General features: G+C 32.8%; 1 protein-coding gene across 3 annotated transcripts; it reads right to left on the reverse strand.

Moving 5' to 3' along the window:
* Positions 1 to 237: 237 nt before the first annotated feature.
* Positions 238 to 16911, reverse strand: LOC124827096 (alpha/beta-Hydrolases superfamily protein). 3 transcript variants are annotated; one of them, XM_047300080.2, is made up of 6 exons: positions 16396 to 16911; positions 13108 to 13144; positions 2237 to 2473; positions 2103 to 2150; positions 830 to 889; positions 238 to 736 (listed from the first exon to the last, which is right to left on the reverse strand). In XM_047300080.2, the coding sequence occupies exons 1-6, from the start codon at positions 16710 to 16712 to the stop codon at positions 479 to 481; spliced, it is 957 nt and encodes a 318-aa protein (XP_047156036.1). In that variant the 5' UTR covers positions 16713 to 16911; the 3' UTR covers positions 238 to 478. The 3 variants fall into 3 exon arrangements, with proteins under 3 accessions (XP_047156036.1, XP_087970579.1, XP_047156035.1); XM_088114453.1 differs by having other exon boundaries at positions 238 to 889; positions 16538 to 16911; XM_047300079.2 differs by having other exon boundaries at positions 238 to 889; positions 16396 to 16909.
* Positions 16912 to 21115: the final 4204 nt, after the last annotated feature.

Consider the following 21115-nt stretch of genomic DNA (forward strand, 5'->3'; position numbering starts at 1 on the left):
GTATGTGTAAATACAAGAAAAAGACATTCAAAAGACGGTATATCTGACTGAGAAATTCTTGAAGTTTAACAAAACGAGACTTTCAACATTTTTTGTATGTGCATCAAAGTATCCCTTGGTGGTTTGTGGCTAATACCTGCCGCTCTTGCAGCTTAAAGTCTTGCAGGTTTCCTTCCAGTGAAGGAAGGGAGACAATGATAAACACAAAGCAAAAACATCTGAGACACTAGAAAATGATTTTAGCAAAAACAAATTATCTTAATGATTGCATTTAGATCAAGCTGTTTGATTTTACAGGCCATACAAATGCATATTGCTTTCAATCATTTAAGGTACAGCTGAGTTATGGACCTAAAGGAAACAGAAAACTCACTCAATATATTCATTTAGAAGTGGCATCATTACCTGAAGAGTGAAATTAGATTACCTGCCAAGTGAATACTAGCAGATAAATTATTCTGGATACAGTTGTAAGAGACTACCAAACTAAACCCTTTCTTCTCCTAAACCTATCAACATGGTCTGTGCTCATACGAGATTTTTCTGGTTTGTCTGGTTTTTTGGATTTCTCAAGACGGCTATCTAAACTGTTTCTAGAAACTTCAGGGATTTCCTTACCCAATTCAGAAGTACCAGATGTTCCACCTTCAGATTCTTTTCTAGCTTTGCCTTGATTCTCAGACTCTACAGTGTCCTTTTTAGAACCATTTGCAGTTGCTTTAGATTTTCCAATTGTCTGTACAAATTTCTTTAGATGTTTAATGAATTCTGGGTAAAGCTCAAGATTACAATGCCCACCACCACTTACCCACAAGGGTTCGTACTTTACCTTGCAAAGCTCCCAGAGCTGCTTCCCATGGGACACGTCCACAACTTCATCTGCCGTCCCCTGCCCATGCAAAAATTGTAATCATCATCACTACAGTTTACCAACTTCTGAAGAAAAGGTGATAAAAAGAACACTGAAAACATATAAGTGGCAAGTATGTATGGTGAATGCCTCATAACCATTCAAAGGAACTGTTGAAAGTCCACATCAACTAGAGATAAAACTAATTTGAAGTATATAAGTGGATGCAAACCTCACCTTACAAGCCAGTTTTGTGAAGTTAAGTTAGACTTAAAGTTCATTTTTTAACATGGTATTAAAGATATGATTAGAGCCTATCCTAGCGATATTTGTTATTTATTGCGCATATTATTCCAACCGCCATTAACGGACCACCCATTAATATCTAGTCCCACGCTCGAAATGTATATATCTTGGCGTGAGAGGGTGTTTTGGAAGTTCCACATCAACTAGAGATAAGACTAATTTAAAGTATATAAGTGGGTGCAAACTCCACCTTACAAGCCGGTTTTGTGGGTTGAGTTAGGCTTAAAATCCACTTCTTAACAGGAGCCAACTTTTATGAGTATTTTGGTCTTTAAAAAAGTTAACTTTTGTATTTGTAAGTGAGAGATTAAAGGGTAAAATAGCGGATGTAAAGTATGTGTAAAAATTTGTTGGGTCACCAAACATTTCAATACCATCTGACATGGGATTTAGGCACTCATAAGTACCCACTTCCTGTCATAGCATCACCGTGAGAGTTTGCTGAAATAAAAGAGAAAGAGACATAGGGTTCAATGGCTATGTAAAACCTTTTACAGTGATGGGAGGCATTAACAACTCTAAAGCATTATTCTTCTCTTGGTTAAAATTCATTGAAACTCATTAAAGAAAAAGTGAGATCAACAAAAGGTCATAATTTCCAATAAATTTCAGCCAACAATAGTGTGTTTATAACATTTCTCAGGCCACTAACCAGCACTTCTCTCAGAAGAAAAGTAAACAAGAAAGGTAACTCGTTACAATAACTACGGTCTATATTTGCTGTGGAAGTCTTTACAACAGTTTTTTGTTTTTTTTTTCTGAAAGACATATGTAAGTCTAAAATGGTTTACACTGTCCATGGATTAAATGCAACAGTAGCAAATCACTTGTCTTAATCAAGCATGTTCCAGAAACAAATAAAAGTATTGATTAGAGAAGTTGACTTAATTTACAGCTGAAACCTGAAAGAAAAACTAGATGCACCAAAACAGGAAAAGCCACTTACATGTATAACCAAAACAGGACATTTGACTGCACCAACCTTATCAATGTTCTGGACAGAAGAAAAAAAAAACATGTAAAACATCCATAGATTGAATGAAATAGATTGGAGCAGAATCAATTAAGGAGTCTGTGTACCTTGTAAATATCAAACCAGTATGTCCTTTTTACAGGGTATAGTACTCTAAGTCCAGATAAAATTGGACTATGCAAGACAACCCCTCTCAATTCTGGTATCTGTGAAGCAAGATCAAGTGTGGGACCACTCCCAACAGATTGACCATACAGTATCAATTGGTCATCTTTCACCCCGTATTGTTCTTTTAGGCATTTATATGCAGCATCAATATCTGCGTATGTATTATATTCAGTTGGCTGTTTCAACATGCAAAAAGGATGATTGTTAAGTTGCAAGCAATAATGTCACTCGAAAGAACCATCAACAACAGCATACTCTCTTTGCCAATAACTGGAAGTTTCTATTCAATGCAGATAAACTTTAAAGTTCTTGATCTTAAATTGCTTATAAATCCACATTTTGCCACAAAACCATTTAAACGTTTTGGATAATGTCCTTTTACATTCATTAACAAACAATAACTGTTTTAGAATTAAGAATGTTAGCACTGTTATACTGTTAGGACTCTTGGAATTTCTTTAAGATTTTGTTTTTAGTGATCATGCTAAGTTAGGATATAAAAACATGCTAAGAACATCATAGAACAAGGGCAATATAAATCTTAATCTTACCCAATGTTTCATGCGTACTAGATAACAAATCAAATGACATTATTTTGTTATCTTGTCCAATAGTTGACATGGACTACATACTGATAGGATAAGATATGAATTATGTTTAAAAGATAACATCACCCTATTATTGAAATTGCATATAATTTCCAAATGTAATTTTTAAACTCTTACAAATTATAAAAACTTTTAACAATTTAACAAAACAATAAAAAATTATTTTTTATTTATGTAGATACTTTTCTTAACATATAACATTTGACGAAAAACTATTTAATCTTAATATTTTAATTATAAACATATTTAAAATTTACATATCAATTATTATAATTATATACAAAGTAATATCTTGACTAATGCTGATGTGGAAATACACATGACATTACCATATATTACCAATGAGACATTGACGTATTAGCATTAGCATACAATCAGAGGTTCGGTATGCAAAATTTTAAAACTAATGTTGTAAAATGCTCAACGAGGTAAAATGCACAATAATAATTAAAGATGTAAAGGACAAAAATGTTAAACTTAAGATAAAAAATTATATACTCTTTATATTCTACAATTTCCAAAGTTACGAAGTCATGGCTTAGTTAATAAATAAAAATAATTTAAACGTAATAATATTACATATATTAATTATATATTTGACCTCCTACAACGAGTCATTCTGCAAATTAATAACTATATAATTTTAAAAAATAAATAACACCAAAATAAATATATACATATATACATATATATATATATATATATATATATATATATATATATATATTTAAAATTACAATTGTCGTCTCTCTTAAAAATAAATCATGTCACTCATTATCGACCACTCAATAGCCTTGTTATAGCAAGGATGGGTCCCACATATAACAATAATTTATAATTGGGTAAAAAATACATATATTATTCATTTGTGTACTTTAATTTATTATCTTAAGCAATCATTTATAATAGTTAGTTCACACAATCGATCATATTTGGGAGAGTAAGTATACCATCAGCAAATATAATAGCAGTATATATAAAATAATTTTTATCAATTAATTAAATCAGTTAGACTTAGTAGTTTGGGATAGTTGAATAAAAGTAGGCCAAATGTTTTTATCTCAGTTTTAATATTTTTTTCAATTTTTCATTTATTATTTTACAGTCTACCGCCCCCCACCCAATCTACTTTACAAAATGCACACATTATTAATTACTGTCAATTATCAATAATCCATGTCAATATCATATCTACTTTCAAATTAATATTACAATTTTGCAGTCAAAATTTAATTTACAACAGTTAAGAGTCAACTAAGTGTAATAGGCAATTGATACAATGCACAGAAATTTAACACAAATATACATCCTAGTGGCATAGGAGCAACTGCTTCCTAGTTACGAAACTATAAACCAATAGCTTCAACCTACTTCCAAATAGAAATTCTCTCCAACTTACAAAATAATCATCCATCTAAAGCAAATAATCTTGTAGGCTAAAATCATAATCTCCACATATACTTTCAATTCCATCAATTTCGTATCTTTCACCATTCAAATTAATAATGTCTAAACCATCACTATAAGGCTCCCACCAATTTGCTGCAGTCTTTAAATTAATTGACCTAGTGGTCAAGGGACATCCAAAATATTGTTCGTTTTTTGAAATTGTCAATTTGAACATCAATAAAAGTTTGTTCACTCTCATCCTTCACCATCTTTGTTAGACATTTCATTTCCAAATTAGCTTTAAATCCAGGATGATAATGCTTGAGGGTTAAGGAAATAGCCTACACCATGTAAAGCCCTATGAAGATGTTTGTCCCACCTTTTATCAATGATATTACACAGGCAAATAACTAATAAAAACCTATTACATTAAGTTAGTTTTTTTTTTAGTTTCAAAATCACTAACTTAAGAAATAACTACACAAATAGTTAGACTGGATACCTTGTTTTGATAGAATTGAAAGTCTTTTGAATGTTATCATGAGCTTGGTCCATTCTTGATAAATGAATCCCATGACTAGTTATCAACCAATTGATGCACTTCAGAAAGACGCAATGCACCCTTCAAACAAGTTATAATATTCGTCCAAAAATCTTCATCCAAAACCACATACTCAACTGTTTTTTTATCCTTTATTTTAGCAAACCTATTAGACGTCCATTCATAACTAGTAAAGATTCTAATTAAAGCTCTTTTATCTCATGAAAGCACTCAAATGTCAAGTAAAATGTGGCAAAGTAAGTAATACTTGGCCTAACCAAATCTCTTCTTTTTGTGAAATGTTGTAGTATAGAAATTAAAGAAGTTCTTGAATAGATAAAGGTTGTAATTTTTTTACCTTTTTGAATTATCTCCTCGTGAATTGAGATCTTGTCATAATCCTTTAACAGAGTCAACACAATGGTGTGAAACATAGTCTTTTCTTCTGTGTCTTGACATTTGACTGTACCCTCAAAGTTTACATCTATCACAACTTAGACAACATTTTCTTCCCCAACCTCTTCAACAGTGTTATCCATCTTCTAAAAAAAATTCAACTATTTTGAATATAGCATATTAATCTACTGACTTCATAAACAATTCTCTTTGATTGTTCACTAGGAAATTTATCATTGTCCTTCTTTATCAGTCCAACCATCAATCATAATCGTTCATTCAATTTTCTTCCATTCATCCCTATGTGCTTTTAAAGCAAGTGATGTTTTCACTTCCTCCTTCAAATATATGACATCAATTTCATGATAGGATAGAGGTTTAAATCCAAATCAAACATAGCACTAGACTTTCCCACTTTGCCACATTGAAAGGTATGGTGTTGTCATAGAAAAACCTAGCAATTACTTAACATGTTTTCTCTCACAGCTTTAAACATGTTGATGGTGGCTTATGTGCAAACTACCCTCTTCTTAACAATATTTCTAAGACTGCTGCCAATGCCAAATGCTTCATTGTTTTATCTTTTCTCACCACCTTCTACAATTTCATTATCCTTGTTGAAGCTTAATTTCTTGATTAAATTTGGTTGCAAACCAACAACAATATCTCATATGTCCTTTTCACTTCTTCTGTAACACCCTTGTAAGCTCCAAAATCCTAGTCAAGTGATGCTTGAACCGATGAACTCGCCTTGGTATTACCTTTTTGTAGTATTTGCCTTGAAGTTTCTAGTATCCCCAACAACTGAAATACAATGCTTCCTAGCTATATAACTTGTATTTCCTAGAGCAATTTGGAAGTCATGGGTATAAAGGAGTTTGAAGTTGGATTTGAAGACACTTTAACTATTGGGAAAAAATTGATCGATAATATTAATAATTAGGTTGCAATATAGTTCAATTTATTGTAAAGGAAAAGTAGACGGGGTGGTGCATAGTGGTGGTAATAAACAATGAGTGACTACAAGTAATATTAAATAGCCAAAGGGCATCATGAGATAGTCAGCATGGCAGTCAAAATCACAATCCATAGTCTAAATAATCGTACAAGTGTAAAATCATTAGATTTTTTATTGGGTTTAGAATTTGCTTGACCCAATTTGGAACCCAAAACTTAACCCCAATTTGTTTTCCTTTGAAAGCCCAACTATGTTTGAAAAAGTTGTGATTTCCTTTCTTCCCTAAATAAAAAATTGCGACCCAAATCATAAGTTCTATATTTTTTCTTTCAAAGTCCAATGAAAAAAATTGTGACCATCTCTTTTCCCTGAATACAAAACTACTACCCTCACACAAATACCAGTGCTTGTTTTCCATGAAAAAATGTCGCCATGATTGTCACTCCCCCCTGGTTAAAAAATGTCACAACTACCCCTCTCCGGTCTCCAAAACACAAACTTTTGCCCCTCCTTTGGCTATTTAATTTCAATTCCAAACACTAATCACTCTCCCCTTCCCATCCATCTTTCTCTTTTTTTTTCCAATGCACGACACCACTCTGTTTCTCCAATTCATCTTTCTCCGTACTTTTTTTCCACTGCGCTACCACCCAAAGTGCAATCCAATCATCTTTCTCCCTCAATTTTTTTCTAGTGTAGTGCACTTAATCTGCACTACAAAATGACTTCAAATCCAACTTCAAACTTCCCTATACCTCTGGCTAACAAAAATGCTCCAAGAAATAAGAGTAATATAGCTTGGAGTTCGGAGCACCATAAAACTTCAATGCAAATACTGTCAAAAGGTAATAACAGGACAAGTTTATCGGTTACAAGGGTGTTACTCATGAAGTGAAGAAGGAAATGTGGGATTCTTGTTGGTTTTCAACAAAATTTAAACAAGAAATCAAGTCTTAATATGGAGTAGGAAATGGAAAAAGCTGGAGAGAAAAGAAAACACAGTGAAGCATCAAGCAATAGTCCTAAATATATCTTTAAGAGAGTAGTTAGACAAGCTATCACCAACATGTTTAAGAAAGGTGAGAGAGAAAGCATGTGAAGCAATTGCTAGGTTCTTCTATAACAACACCAATGTGGCAAAGAGTGAAGAATTTAATGTTATGTTTGATTTATTATTAAGGCATGGCAATGGATTTAAATCTCCATCCTATCATGGGATTAGAGTCAAATCTTTGAAGGAGGAAGTTGAAATTATATCACTTGTTTTACAAGCACATAGCGATGAAGAAAACAAGATGTACAATTATGATTGATGGTTTGACTGATAAGAAAAGGACAATAATCAACTTCCTAGTGAATAGCTCAAAGGGAACCATGTTTGTAAAGTCAATAGATGCACCTACTATATCTAAAATAGTTGAGAAAGTTTATGAGATGATGGATAATGTTAGGTGTTTTGTGCTAGACCTAGTTCCTAGAAATCTCTTATACAATTCTCTTCTATTCATTGTATCTGATGTATCCCAAGTCATTATAAATATGAAACCTTAAGAAAGGGGAATACTCTCTAAAATTCATTCTAATATTCCTGAGTATCTTTCTAAAGTTGGTATCAGAGTGGGTGGACCCCGCTTTGTTGGTCTCTATCTTGTCTTTATTCATCAAAAGAATTGTCTATCAATCACTATCCATTATTGTTCGTTGTTGTTTGCCACTTTCAACTGCTGACCACCATTGTTTGCTGTTGGTTTTTGTCCTTCGATGCCTTAGTTTGGTGTTCCGCGAGGAGTGCGACCCTACCCAAATGAACCTACATCCATACTCTGACGTGCCTTCCAAACGCCACATTGCCCTAGGCATGTGTCTCTCGCACTGGATTTTGGTGGTTAGGATCTTCCCAGACCACCATGGCCTAACTCGTTAAAGCTTTCTAAGTGTTGTTTGTCCTAATTAGGATTTCTCTCACTTGTAACCCCAGGTTTCTCTCTCTTGATCTTGAAACCCTAGTTACCTTGTTACATTTTTGGAATGTCTACTCAACATGCCTTCAGGAATTTTCTTCACCATAATTTCTACTTGTGAAAAAGGAGGTCACGACAGTAGAGGAGAGCATCCTCAATGTACATATTGTAAAAGAATGAGTCACATCCAAGAAAATTGTTACTTTTTACAAGGCTTTCTTGCCAAGCACAATCCTTCACCCATTCCATTTTGTCAAAACTTGCATTTCTCAAGCCTTGGAGTGTAAAAATTCATGGATAATTGCTTCAGGTGTTGCTAGTCATGTTTCTGGAAATGCTTCATTATTCTTTTTTGTTTCTTATCCTAAAATTCCTCATGTTATTACTTTAGCCAATGGATCTAAAGTTACTTCGCAAGGAGTTGGTCAAATCTCCCTTTCCCCGTCCTTAAACCTAAATCGTGTTCTTCTTGTCCCTAATTGTCCTTTCAACCTAATTTCCCTAAGTTAATTAATCCAATTCTTCAATTATCTCGTTACCTTTGATCCCAATTCTTGTCATACAAGAGCATGATACAAGTCGATTGATTTGTGAAGGACATGAATCTAGAGAAATCTACTATCTTGGTTCTGGAACATTGATGTCTTGCTTAGCTTCCCATCTCCTAAGCTTTTGCATGATCACTTAGGTCATCCACATTCGTCAAAATTAAAAAAATGATTACTTGTTTATCCTTCTTAAGTGATAACATTGTTGAAGTGGTGAGAGAAGACCTATTCAAGTTGTGATAGATAATGGAGCAAACTACAAAATTGTCGGTCAAATGTTGATAGCAAAGAGGAAAATGGCTATTTTTTATGCTTTGTGTTGCATATTGTGTTAACTTAATGTTAAAGAATTATGAGAAGAAGATCCTAAATTCCTGAGGAGACAAATTCAAAAGGTAAAGAAATTACTACCTTTTCAAGAAGTTCTCTAATTTCTGTATTACAACATGTCACAAAAGGAAGAGATTTGGTGAGGTCCGATCTTACTCGTTTTGCTACATCTTACTTGACATTAGGGTACTTTCATGAGAACAAGGGAGCTTCAATTAGAATGTTTACTAGTAACAAATGGAAGTCTAGTAAGTTTGCTAAAACAAAAATGATGGAAAAATAGTTGAAGATGTGGTTTTAGAAAAGAATTTTTGAAAGAATATTATAACTTCTTTCAAGGGTGCATTGCCACTAATTGAAGTGCTTCGGTAACGGGTTCATTTATGAACCAATGGACCGAGCTAAGGGAGAAGATACAAAAGGCTTGCAATGCTATCAAAAAAAGGTATTCAATCTAACAATTTATATATTTGTTTATTAAGTTAGTGATTTTGAAATTGAAAACAAAAAGCTATTTAAATGTAATATATTTTTATTAGTTATTTGTCTTTGTTGAACATCATTAATGAAAGGTGGGACAAACAACTTCATAGACCTTCGCAAGCTATAGATTATTTCTATCCTCAAATGCATTATCATTCAAGATTTAAAGCAAATTTGGAAGTTGATAGGTTTCCGAACAAGAAACCCAACCAAGAACTCTCTCGCAGTCTCTCACACCAAGAAAACAGAGAGATATATGATGAATTGTGTATTATTAACAGAAAGAATAGTGTGTGTTTACACGATGCAGAGGCATAACCCTCTTTACGAACTCCAAGTAGGTAGGTTGCAAGTATTCCTTTCCCTCTCGTCGCCTGTGATTTTCGCGGTACCGCCTCCTTGAGTCGCCTCTTTCTTTACGGACCCAACGCTCTCAGCGATTCCCCCTCGCCCTGCGCTCGCGACTAGGTTCGCTTCTTGTTACTACTTTCGTCGCACCTCCCCAAGAGCTCTGATTCTTGGTCGACTGTCCGCCTTTGATCTTCGAATGGGAACACAGCTTCTCTACGTCACGCGCGACTCGCATGGCGGTCATTAGGTCCTGCAGATCATGGGGCCTCACTTGGTCGCTCACCTCTTCCTGGAGTCCCGCCATGAAGTATCCCAGGAGCTGTTCTTCAGGGATCCTTGTCGTCTGTCCCACCAACACTTCGAAATCCCGAACATACTCGCTCACCGGTCCCACCTGTTTAATGGCGGCCAACCTCTCATAGACAGACCCTCGTCCCCCTTCTCTGAACCTAATCACCAACGCCTTTTTCAACCCTTCCCAAGAATTGTTCTTGGTTTTTCCCTCCAAAAACGAAACCAATACGCTGCATACCCTTCCATGCTGATGAAGGCCAATTGCAATTTCTCGTCTTCGGCCACCTTCTGCACTTCAAAGAACTTTTCCGCTCTACTAATCCAAATCAATGGGTCGCCCCCTTCAAACCCCGGTAATTCCACCCGTTTCCTCCAATTAGAAAGCCCTTCTTGATTCCCTTCTCCTCTTCTTCCTCTATCTCCGTCGGGTCCGCCATCGTTGTCATTCACCGACGATTCACTGCCACCTTGGCGGTGGCCGTTTGGGTCGCGATTGCGATCCCCTAACATCTTCAGGATCGCCTGGATATCCTGACGCATTGCTTCGTAGTTCTGTCTTAAGGCTCCTGTTTTATGTCGCAGGTACACCGTGCCAGCCTTCGTCTCCGCCATTGCGATTTCCATCGCCTCCAACTGACCTTCTACCGCCACTACTCTTCCCTCCATCACACGCGCTCGTCACTCCTCCAATTGGGATCCGGCAGGTCGGACCAATTGATAGGTTTCCGAACAAGAAACCCAACCAAGAACTCCCTCACAGTCTCTCACACCAAGAAAACAGAGAGATATATGATGAATTGTGTATTATTAACAGAAAGAATAGTGTGTTTACAAGATGCAGAGGCATAACCCTCTTCACAAGTCTAAGGCCTGTCAACAAACAATGTACTCAAAAACTGCCTTCTAACTATCCAATCAATCTATTTATACAATTCCTCTGCCTTCTATCCTAATCTCCTTTCCCATTATATCCAAATACCCTATATCCTAACAGAAGTTAAATGAGTTATGATGGAATTTATAACTAGGATGGTGAAGGATAAAGATGAAAACACACTCCATGATATTCGAATTGGTGACTTGAGAAAATGAGCTAAATATTTTGGTTGTCCCTTGGTTACTAGATCAATAAATTTAAAGACTAGCAAATTGGTGGGAGTCTTATGGTGATGAGCATCTAGAACTCCAAAAATTCGTCATTCATGTATTGAGCTTGACATGTAGCTCCTCCGAATGTTAGTGTAATTGGAGTTCCTTTGAGATGGTAAGTTAATGTTAAAATATATCTCTAGAAAAGAATTACTAGTCTACTACTTGCTTACCATATTTGTCTTTGCATTTATTTAAATCCACACAAAGAGAAGAAATACGCTAAAGCAAAGCATGAATGATGTTTTTGTTATGGATAACTCAAAATTAGCTAAGAAGAAGCAAACAAGAAAACCAACTCAAAATTAATATTTATGGAAATGATGGAGTTTGAAGGTCTCTCGGCAGATCATGAATTTAACTCAAAATTATTTGGTTTAGTTGGAGTATTATTTTGTTACTATTTTGTAATTTTGTAACTAGGAAGGAGTTACTCTTACTTAACTAGGATGTCATGTTTAAGGATTTATTACTTTATTATATATTATGAAGTTCAATTATGAATTTTGAGAGTGATATAATGATTGTGTATATGTATAAATTTCATAAAGTTTGTAGGATGATCAGTGTTATGATCTTCCGATTTAAGATTTATATTTCTCTTTTCGATCTTGAATAAGATCTTGATTTTGATTACCATGATCATGAGCTAGAAATGACACTAGAGGTGCTACTAAAAGGAACATCTAGGCCATGAGAGGCACTCTTGAAAGGTATGTTAAGGCCACAAGAGAACTCGTTGTAAGGTACATCAAGGAAGCGAGAGGTGCTATTAGAGGAAAGTCGAGGCTAGAAGAGACACTACCAAGAGAATGTTGTAGTTGCATCATGAGAAATATTGCTTTCTCACGAGTTGCAATCTACAATGGCAATTTTGCACAATTCACCAAAATCACAACTTTGAGGCAATTCAAGATTTGGGGGAGGGGGGGAGGAGATTGTAGACGTGTACGATCTTATGCCCCAAAATTTGATTTTGACAACCATGCTAGGATGGATCCATTGCCTTAGTAGGAGAAGCTATTGTTTTTTAACTCTGGTATTTACTATATAATTGGATCTATTGGCTTACTTTATTTATATTTGTTTTCCTTATCATGTTGAATTGAAATGCAATTATTTGTTTCATGTGTGATATAATGATTTATGTTTAATATGCCTATATTTAATAGTGTGTGCAAATATATGAATTCATAAATTTTGTAGGATCTTACAATCAGCATTACAATCTCTCGATTTACTATCAATGTTTCCCTTTCTGATCTTGCATAAGATTTCAATTTTGACTACCTTAGATTATGCACATTCTTTCAAGCCATCAAATTGTTGACATATTGACCAAGCCTTTTGCCTAGAGCAAATTATGAAAACCTGATATCCAAGTGAGGCTTGATTGACATCTATGACCCAACTTAAGGGGAAGTATTGAATTCTAAAATGGAATTAATATTGATTTGCAATTAATGTTGATATGATATTGTTGAAAATCAAGAGATTTGATCTTTGAAGCATAATCAAAATTAACGTGGTATGATTTATGCAATTATTAATCTTATATGATAAATCTCACATGATCTTCTTCCTTTTTTAAATATCATGTAAAATTTGTAATTGAATTTACAACCTGAATCATTAATTTTAATCTAATAGTTTTAAATATCTTGTCCCATTTCTTACAATAACAAAGAGTGTGTCAAAAACACGATAGACATTAAGATTTAAAACATTAAAAAGTTGTGTAATAAACATACAACTTCATTCCACTCATACACTTGGATGGGCTGAAAAATAAGCCTACTAACCTTTCCTGTTGACTGTCCATACCCAGAGTAATCGTAACTGTACAAAGAAAAGTTGTTAAAATAAATCAATGAGAACAAATAAAGTATTATCATTAAAGGAAATTTAAAGACAAATGGGAATATTTTCATATGAGGAATCTGTGATTAAAAGCATTCCACTATGCACTTTTAAATTCATGTGATTGTAACCGGTATGTAGGCAAGAACCAAGAGAGAACTTTATTTCTTATATATACAATTACAAGAATTACAGACAAATATGTACTGAGGAAAATAAACGAATTGCAATATGGAATGGCAAATTGATGAAGAATAAAACTATATTGATGAACATTACAAGCTATGTTTTGCTTTATTGGCAGCATAAGCCATAGACAACATACATACAATAACAAATTCCCAATGAATGATTAAAAGGAGTGCACAGAATATAACACTCATACTTCCACAAAATTTACTTAAGTTGGTCTACTCATTCTTCGTACCTTTGGAGCCTATTTGACAGGAGTAGGAATGAAAGAGTAATACTTCTAATATCAATGAATACAAAATTAGTCAAGGATAAAGCCAGCAACAATTAGCATGGACACTACAGCAATAATTATCACAGCTAATGAAATTTTAAACAGAGGATGCTTGAAAACTTCCTGATATTTATTTACTAAAATAATATATCAGAAATTCAAGATGTAATATCCTGATAGAAAATACATTTGCAACCTGATTTCCAAGTGAAATTCAGCCAAAGCACTATTCTCCATGATCAAATATGACTTAAGTGAACAACAGCTATCTCTCTCTCCACACATTTTCTTTTACCACTCAATCAAAACTTCAGGCCAAGTATATCTTCAAGATAGTTACAATTAGTAATATAAGTTGATTTACTAGTATATTATTCAAATTCAACTTGTAAAAGTAACATTCAAGCTCGTTAGTTCATTAACTTAAGCTTGATTATATAAATGAGTCAAGCTCAAACTATAGGATTATTGACATTAAAAGTTTGAGTGTGACTGTGCGTGTATATTATGAAAAGGATTGCTTGAAATATGTGTTGTGTATATGAGTATTCTTATTTGTAATGGGGATACAATAACAAGGAAAACAATCAATAATTAATCTCATTGATAAGGAATAGGACAAGTGTACTACTCACAGCAACAATGTAAACAACAAATTCATTAAGGAAACCTCCATAATTGAACCAAATTGATCTTGAGCAGAGACAGAATCTCCAATCAAAAGCAAGGAATGGAATTAACAATAGCTTTTATTCTAGTACATATTCAATATGTGATCAACCCTTTCTTGATGTTCTTCAATTTAGTTCTAAAGTGACAAGTGGTAGCCCTTTTCTCTAAGATGGCTTCAATCATCAATCAATATTCAATTTATAACTTAATGCAGCCTATAGGTAACTCTACCAGAACCCAACACTTAATGAAAGTACCAATTATTAGGACTTAAGCACAAGAGGAGAGCCCAACCCAAAAGACTAGTCCATTAGGTGAAAGAATCTACAGACTTAAGTACCACATCAAGTAGCTCATCCTACTCAATGTGGAACTCCTAACACTTCGCAAGAATAAATCCATCCTACAGTCTTGGGAATAAGGGAATTAAAACTGAGGATGGAGCCAAGTAAAGAAAAGAGAATCTTGCTACTCCTACTCAATATAGCTTATATTCTCTAGGCCTTGATCAAGATCTTTGGCTCTGAATCTGAAAGGAATTGTCAAATTGTGTACATAATTTTGTAGTTGATGGCCTCAAATTACTCCTTCACTTTGTCAATTTCCCACAAGAAAACTTTTCCCATCTAGTTTAACAGAGAAAGTTTGAGAAATTGTAGCCAGTACAAATATGGAGTATAATTTTCTATAAAATGGAAACAACATCAATGGAAGCTTTGGTAGCAAGAACCAAGGACCAAATATTAGCTCATATTACGAAGCACTGGAAAAAGAAAACATGAAAAAGTAATAGAAAGAGAAAATATTTAACAGCATCTAAGACAGAAAATCTATTCATTAAAGCTAAAGTATTCAAAAGTGTTATCTTGGACAGAATAAACTTTGTATACTAACTGAAGGACTGAAACTGTATCTGCATTGTAGCTCAGCTACAACACACTGTATCAAAATACAGTAACAGTTTACAAATAACAAAATAACAGTAACAAAAACATAAGTACATCAAGAAACTGTAACAAAATAACTACAGTAATAGGCTGCACCTATCAAGCTTAACAATAATAGAACATGTAACAGTAACAACACATAATACTTTATTGTGTATACGCTGACATGTACTTAGGATATCTATACAGTATAACAAAAATAATTTGGTCAACAAAAAAAAACCAGACCAAATTCTAAATCATAAGTCAGCACTCAGTATCACGACTTACTGAGACAGCAAGTTCCAATTTCCTAATTACTAGTCAATATTAAACACGGGGACAGAGGGAAGCTCCATATATCAACAGCTAAAATTCATCATACATGGAAAGAAAAATAATCTACCCAAAGTTACATGTTACAGGCAGCCTAATCATCACATCATAAAAAAGAAGACAGCAAGGCAGATCCAGCTTCAGCTCTTCAGAATAGTAAAGCTAAGAAGGCAAGAGAATATGCAGCAGCACTTTCAAATTTCAACACCACACGGACAGAACTCAACTTTTTCTTTCAGTATTATCTTTTATGCCAAAAATCATCAACAGGAAAAGAATATTCTTTCAGCAATCAAATTTTTCATTACTGCAGCTGACTTCTCTAGAAAAAAGTCAACTCCTTTATCCCTTCCTCTTTAACTCCGCAGCCGTCATTACAATTCCCCAAAATTACCCTTTACCTTCAAGAAAACAGAACCTTCCTTAGATCACCTTTTTCCTTCATATCCACCACAGAAACACTAACCATTACCAATTTCAATTCCAACTCCAACTCCAACCACAAAGCAATATCATCTAAAACTCGGGAAAGCAAATCAAGAATATTCAATTGAAGCTTAATCAAAGAAATTCCTCCAGATGCTTAATATAGCAAAATAATAATTAATTCTCTAAAGAAAAACAACTCACCACTTCAATTATTAAAGTTAAAAAGGCCAACCAATTAAATACAGCACAGAACATTATCGTTCCTCCAAGATCATTGCAGACAACAAATTAATGCAAACAACATCCAAACAAATTAAAACCAAACACAGCAGCATTAACATCAAGCTGAATTTACTCTTTTTTTAAAAGGAAATTATTAAAACTAAAAAGGGGAAGAGTACCCCATAACATTGAGGCGAAGCCTGTTGCTCAATTCGACGAAAAGTTCGAACATTTGGCCCAAATCGGCAGCATTACCGTGAGAATAGAGCATGGTGGAGGTGGGTCTATGGTACTTAACGTACACCGCCACGATTTCGTTACCTCGGCGCGTCCGAAGCTTGAGCACGTCCACGTTGTCCTTGATCGGCACCTCGGGAATGACAAGCCTCGGCGGCCCAGATTCTGCACCACTCTCGGCGGCGACCACCGTGTAAGATGGCGGCTGCGGCGGGAAGAACGCGAACTTGGCAGCGATCGAGGAAGTGACTCCGCCCATGGCGGCGATGATTCATAAAGGCCGCGCGTGACGGCGATGGGGCGGCGCGTGAGCCTTGAAAATTGTGCTGTTATTGGTGTTGGTGCTGGTGTGGAGTGTATTATATTATAAGACTTACTTTTTGAATTTCAACTTCTTGAGAGAGAGAGAGAGAGAAGAAAGAGACTGTTCAGTGTTGGTGGCGTATTTTGTCGACTCAGCTTTGCTGTTTTTGCTTTATACATGGGATGGGATGGAAAACAGCAACAACGTTACTCGTACGTACCTCGGTAACTATAATAACGTATGTAGGTACGTGTAAGTAACCACTATTATGTATCCGTAAATGTTGTACCTGTTCTTATCTTCTCGCAAATTGTTATTGTTATCATATGATCTGTTGTTGGTATCATATCATGTGTCATACCAAACCCAACACTCTCACTCCAATCTTTAACTTAAATATCTTCATCACTTCTGCCTAATTTCATTATTCGGTGATTAACTTGTTTAATTAGGTGATTTCCATGTTTGGTTTTTTCCATATTAGAAAATATTAATTTGGTTTTACTTTTGTTATTAGAAAAATTGGATTCAATAGTTATTTTTATTTTAATTTATAATTATTTAATATGGTTTTTCAATTTTTCTTTCTGTTATAAGAGAATATGTGGCATGGTATAAATCCAAGTATATTAGATAAGGCGACTCACTTTTATGTCACATTATCATTTATCATGTTATTATTCTCTAAATAACAATATTAATTTAATGAAAGAGCTAAATTAACTCTTTAGACAAAAAAATTATGTTAAATAATTTCAATAAAATTTAGGACAAAATGATTATTAAACGTAGATTTAAAAATGTACTAGTGTGTTTTTTTTTATTTTTCGTTTTTTTTTTCATTTTTATCTCTTTTTGTTCTTTTTTATTTTGTTTTCATTTTTTTTTCATGCATTAGTTTTAATACTGAGCATCTCTTTCCACTTAGCAAATAAATTTTAGGAGTTAGAATTTCTGGACGCAATTTTTAAGTATATAATGGCTTCGGTTGTTCCCAATTTTTTTTCTTCATTTCCACACTTCTACTTCCTAAAATGCTATATTCTTTATATTTTTCATTATCAAAGTAAAAGTGTATATTTGATATCGACATAAAATTGTAAAATGTTTGATGTAATTTTTTTAATATTCAACCATAATTACTTTTACGAAATTTATTTTTTAAAATAAATGCTTAATTTTAATACTAACTAATATGTAAGTTAAAGGCGTGATTTCACTCAATAACACGTTAATAATTAGTATTCAATACTGACTTGATACGCATTTAAAGGAAATTAATTATATCCTACAAGAGTTGAATTTGTAAAAAGGAAACTGAGCAAAGTAAAAAACTACTAATTAAAACGATGTTTAAAGAAACACCTACGTTTAGTTTTTCAGGTGTCGAAGAGTGTTACATGGATAAGAAACTCATGAAAAACTTTGAAAAATATGTAACTGTAGATTTATTTTAAAAAAAAAATTCTGACCTATTTAATAAACCATACAGTTGATTTACCATCGCTTTGATATTTTATAAAATCAATTACAAAAAATTACTTTTATAGAAGTAATCAAAAATTAAAATTAACATATTATTTTAAGCTAAATTTATTATACATGATAAGTTATAATTATATTATTTTCTCATAGCATTGTAATTAGACGATAGTGTATGCACTATTTACTCCAAATATTAATTTTAATTGAAACACAATTTAACTGAATAATTTTAAATTAAACAACTTAAAATCTACAAAATTTTAAATTTCGTCTAAACCTACACTACCATACATTGTGCCTTAGTTGGACCAAAATAATTGAAGTTATTTAATTATTCCAATCTCAACTGTGTAATTTATGTATAGCTTAATGTCTCATGCTAATAATCCGAATAAAATAAAATGTATTCTTGAAAAAGTCAATCATAATGTAGTTTATATATATTTGGCATAGGATGAAACCCTTCATATAATTTCATTTTAAGTTATTCTCTAAATAGTTTAAGGTATTCTAAATTATTTTAAATTGTCTTGAAGTTATTGAATAAAACAAACATAATATTCAATTTTTAAAGCCATGAATTATCAGAAACACAAACAGGTTAGACGATATAATTCTTAAAAATAAAATGTGTGAGGATTTAAATTAGTTGATATTATTATCAATTTGTTCATTACATCATTAATAATAATTACTAACGTACATAATTTTATATATATATATATATATATATATATATATATATATATAATATTTACCCTTACCTAAAAGTATTTTAAAAATCTTCAAAAGGATAATATAAACATTACATTTATAAGAGAGGAACAACAAAAAGATATGCATTCTACTCTAATATTCTTAAAGGTTTTGCAACATCATTGTTATGCCCCGTAACTATATGTAGGTCATCTACTCATGTATAACATGCGGTCATCACAGTAGATATCATGATACTACAGAAACAAAGGATAGTTAGTGAAAATTTAACAATATTACATATAACAATTCACCATTAACTCAAAATATACAATTTGCATTCAAAATCAAAAGTCTATCACACAACACAACCCTTTTGATTCAACCCTTATGGCTCAATCATAACATGATAATTTGGAAGACCAGTGTAATGAATAGATTGAGAGACTTTACACTTGTCATAACTCACTTTCACCTGTAATGAATATGACCCACAGTCACTCTTGACCAAGATAAATTCCTTAAATCTACAAGGTCTTATCCTTTTTCATATTAAAGTTTCAAATTGTAGGAATCTACTTCAATTCTCACAACCAAATATCTTCTTTTACATGAGTCTGATAATAGAAAAGTCAATATAGTTTCTATTGAAATATTTTTTAATACACCTCCTATCATTATATCAATGTAGTACTATCTCCTTAGGAGTTACTACATTCACGACATCCACACAAAAACACATAATCTGAAATAGACATGAATTTGAGAGAGAAAGGATGAACAAAAATTAGTTTGAGAAAGAGAAAGAAGGAAAACGGAAAAGAAGATAAGAATGGTACTGTTCTTTTTTCTTGCTTTCTTTTATTCTTACATGTCACAATATGTCATTCAAAATCTTTAATACATAGTATACTAGTTTTATTATGTGATTAATTTTTAAGCTCTTAAAAAAAATAATAAGAAGAATATAAGATTATTTGAGTATATTAAACTTCAATTGTTCTTATTACAAATTTGTTTAATACTTGTAAGAAGAACTTTATTATATTAGTTTAAAAGTTGGTTAATTACCTTGGCAATGGAAGAATAGGTATACACCATCTATTGTATACAATGTCTTATTAGGATAAGGTTTCGAATATACTATGTTTGTCATAAGTTAATTATGTCATATAATTTATACAATATTGTTTTTAATAAAGATTTTTTTATAGTAAAATGACAAGGTAACTTGTAAGCAAATTATTGTATTAAAGGATTTCTTGTCTCGTTTCTTATGTCTACCAAAAAATGGTTAGTTCCAATATAAGAAGTGTTGTCATGCTTTCTTAAGGTTAATCACAAAGCTGTAAAAACATGATATCATAAATGTTGTTCCATGTTGCCATTTAAAGACAATATGTTTTTGAAGCATGTATAAAAGAAAAGAAAATCAAAACATGTTTACAAAGTAAGAATATAGTTTATATAGAAAGTGTTAGAATAAAGTTCAACTGACACTATATTTGATTTTGACTATGTCTAATAACAAATTATGAAAAACATTTTTCTTATATAACTTTTCCTTATAAGTTTTCATTTGGACAAATGATTAGTATACATAGATTAAAGCATTCCATGATACACATTAAACATTTATAAATGCATATTCCATGCGTTCAGGGAATGTTCATCCCTTCATTTATACAAGAGGATCTTACAATGGAGTATCTAAATGAAAGATCTATTGAAGAATACTTTGGATTTTTAGTCCGGAGTGACTATGTTGGATCAAACATTTGCCTCTTGGCCAAAAGCTATATCTAATAGTTAAGGTGAAATTCTTTTTACTTAAAAGTGTAACGATCCACACGCTACGATTTGATTGTGACTTGACTCACTTAACCTATGTCACGAGACAATTGGTTCACCTTACAATAGTGAAGTATCCAAATAATATGTTGATTTTAATTGACATTAGTTGTGCTTCAAACAATATTGTACTTGTAACTTGTAACAGTACTCTCTAGGGTGAACCTCAATTAATTGATTAAGTATTGGACATAATTTGTGTTATTAGACAAACCAATATAAAAAATAAAAAGTAAATATTTCTTTCTCTTATTCTTATCTATTGAATATTATTGCACCACATTAACAAAAGAAGGAGAGATTAAGAACTAATTTTTAAAAATATT

Source organism: Vigna umbellata, chromosome 4 (assembly GCF_029865625.1).
Source record: "Vigna umbellata cultivar VRB3 chromosome 4, Vumbellata_1.0, whole genome shotgun sequence".
Taxonomy (NCBI): domain Eukaryota; kingdom Viridiplantae; phylum Streptophyta; class Magnoliopsida; order Fabales; family Fabaceae; genus Vigna; species Vigna umbellata.

What these genes read in the sequence shown, in the direction of transcription:
- LOC124827096 (XM_047300079.2), bottom strand. Translation starts at nt 16,712, where the DNA reads ATGGGCGGAGTCACTTCCTCGATCGCTGCCAAGTTCGCGTTCTTCCCG. An exon ending in CTTCGCCTCAATGTTATGGG is followed by an intron (nt 13,145 to 16,395) that starts GTACTCTTCCCC and finishes TTCTTTGTACAG; the next exon opens with TTACGATTACTCTGGGTATG. An exon ending in ACTGGTTTGATATTTACAAG is followed by an intron (nt 2,151 to 2,236) that starts GTACACAGACTC and finishes TCTTCTGTCCAG; the next exon opens with AACATTGATAAGGTTGGTGC.